The sequence below is a fragment of the Olea europaea genome, unplaced genomic scaffold (genome assembly GCF_002742605.1).
Source record: "Olea europaea var. sylvestris unplaced genomic scaffold, O_europaea_v1 scaffold2961, whole genome shotgun sequence".
Lineage (NCBI taxonomy): Eukaryota > Viridiplantae > Streptophyta > Magnoliopsida > Lamiales > Oleaceae > Olea > Olea europaea.
In genome coordinates, this window is record NW_019248228.1 from 1 (window position 1) to 1,827 (window position 1,827).

General features: G+C 36.9%; 1 protein-coding gene across 1 annotated transcript; it reads left to right on the plus strand.

The window, feature by feature from the left end:
* Positions 1–88: 88 nt before the first annotated feature.
* Positions 89–1,164, plus strand: LOC111384637 (transcription repressor OFP12-like). The gene has a single exon (XM_023008948.1). The coding sequence runs from the start codon at positions 303–305 to the stop codon at positions 933–935; it is 633 nt and encodes a 210-aa protein (XP_022864716.1). The 5' UTR covers positions 89–302; the 3' UTR covers positions 936–1,164.
* The last annotated feature ends 663 nt before the right edge of the window (positions 1,165–1,827 follow it).

The window sequence follows — 1,827 nt, forward strand, 5'->3', positions numbered from 1 at the left end:
TGGCATGAAAGATTAAAGACATCATTATTAGTTTTTCGTGATCTTGACAGAGTTGTAGACATTTACGATGGTTTTCTTGAGATCTAAACATGAAAGGTTCTAGACGTCATTACTATTTTTCTCGACATGAAAATTAGAGACGTATTTTCACGTCAAACCAAAAAAAGAAATATTTTCCCATTTCTCACCCTTTCTCTTTAGTATAAGTTTTGGACTTCTAACTCCTGTCAGAAGATAACATAGTTCAAAAACAATTCTCTCTCCTTTTCTAGTGTAATTTGTTCTTCTTGTGTGTCAAAACAATGCCCAAAAACCTTAATTTTTGCTTCACAAGGTTCAAATCTTTGCCATCTCTCCAAGAAAATCATAGACGTCCATTTTGCAATCCCGCTGCCGCATCTTTACTTATCAAGAACTTCAACTCTCTTTATGATTGCACAATCGATTGCTCAGCCGCCGCTGCGACCTCAGCCTCAGTCGCATCCTCCACCACATCGGTCCACCGTTCTTTATCTGACTCTGAATCCGAAACTGAGACCACCAACACAGCAGATTTAGCCACCGCCTTCGCCTCCCAACGCTTCTTCTTCTCCTCCCCTGGCCTCTCCAACTCCATTGTAGACTCAATATCAGCATCGTCATCAATCGCATCAACCTCATCTTCCTCACCGGAAAAACCACAGGAATCTGATACTATTGCCGTTCCAAAGTACTCCGTGGACCCCTTCATCGACTTCCGGCGATCCATGCAAGAAATGGTGGAGGCGCGAGAACTTAATGATGTAAAATCCAACTGGGATTACTTGCATGAGCTTCTCATGCGCTATCTATTCTTAAACCCCAAAAGCACCCATAAATTCATCGTCGGAGCTTTTGCTGATCTCGTCGTCAGCCTGATGACACCTTCACCACCGGATAGTGGCCGGCGGAAATAAGGGAAATGTATGTAATTATTTTAGCTTCAGCTTGGTATCATTTTCATATAATTTATGTTGTTGTAAAATATATAAATGTTGACAGTTCATGAATGAACATGTGGGGTTAATATGCATTTGGTCCCCTTTTGTCTTCAATTATAATCAATTGCCTTGTCCTTTACAGCATGAACATGTTTTAGTTTTGGTGTGCCATTTTGGTATTAGAGTACATCGATCTTCAGTTTAACTCTGGTTTTCATCTATCTGTGAAAATTGTCCACATATCGACCCTCTGATGACAAAAAATGTTTTAAAACTTTTAGACAAAATGGTTTAAACGGTTTTCTTAGGCAACATGATTTCATATTCCAATGCCATACTTTTTACAGCAAAATTAAATCCTTTTAGCATTAGATTTCTGATAGAGCTGAAAAGTAATAAAACATTTTTTATTTCTGATCTCATCGTTATTTCTGAACCCTAATGGAAAAGCTGTTGCTATGTTAATGCTAACTGCAGCAACATTCAAGAATTAATTTTTATTTGTTGATTGGATTTAAGTATCTAAATTAATACTTTGATTCCTCTTTTGGATGGATTATTTTTTGTTGATTATAGATGCTGGATATTGTCAAGTTCGGCATATAAATTGCAATCAACGACAATATTAGATTGGTTTATGAAAATTATTGGGTCGAAAAATTTAACCTTATTCCCGAGCTGACACCCCGGATAATCTGTAACAAAGTTTTGGGATAATCTCGATCATAAGCACAAGGAGTTCTAAAAAACGTAGATACGACTCATGACATGTACGCAATGGGAAAGTATTTGACAGTTGAAAAACATCAGTTTTTGTGAAGTAAAATCCAACGAGATTATTAACTTATCTGAATTATATTCAATTATT

Bases quoted from the DNA above. Each gene is read 5' to 3' on its own strand.
- LOC111384637 (XM_023008948.1), top strand. From the start codon at position 303: ATGCCCAAAAACCTTAATTTTTGCTTCACAAGGTTCAAATCTTTGCCA.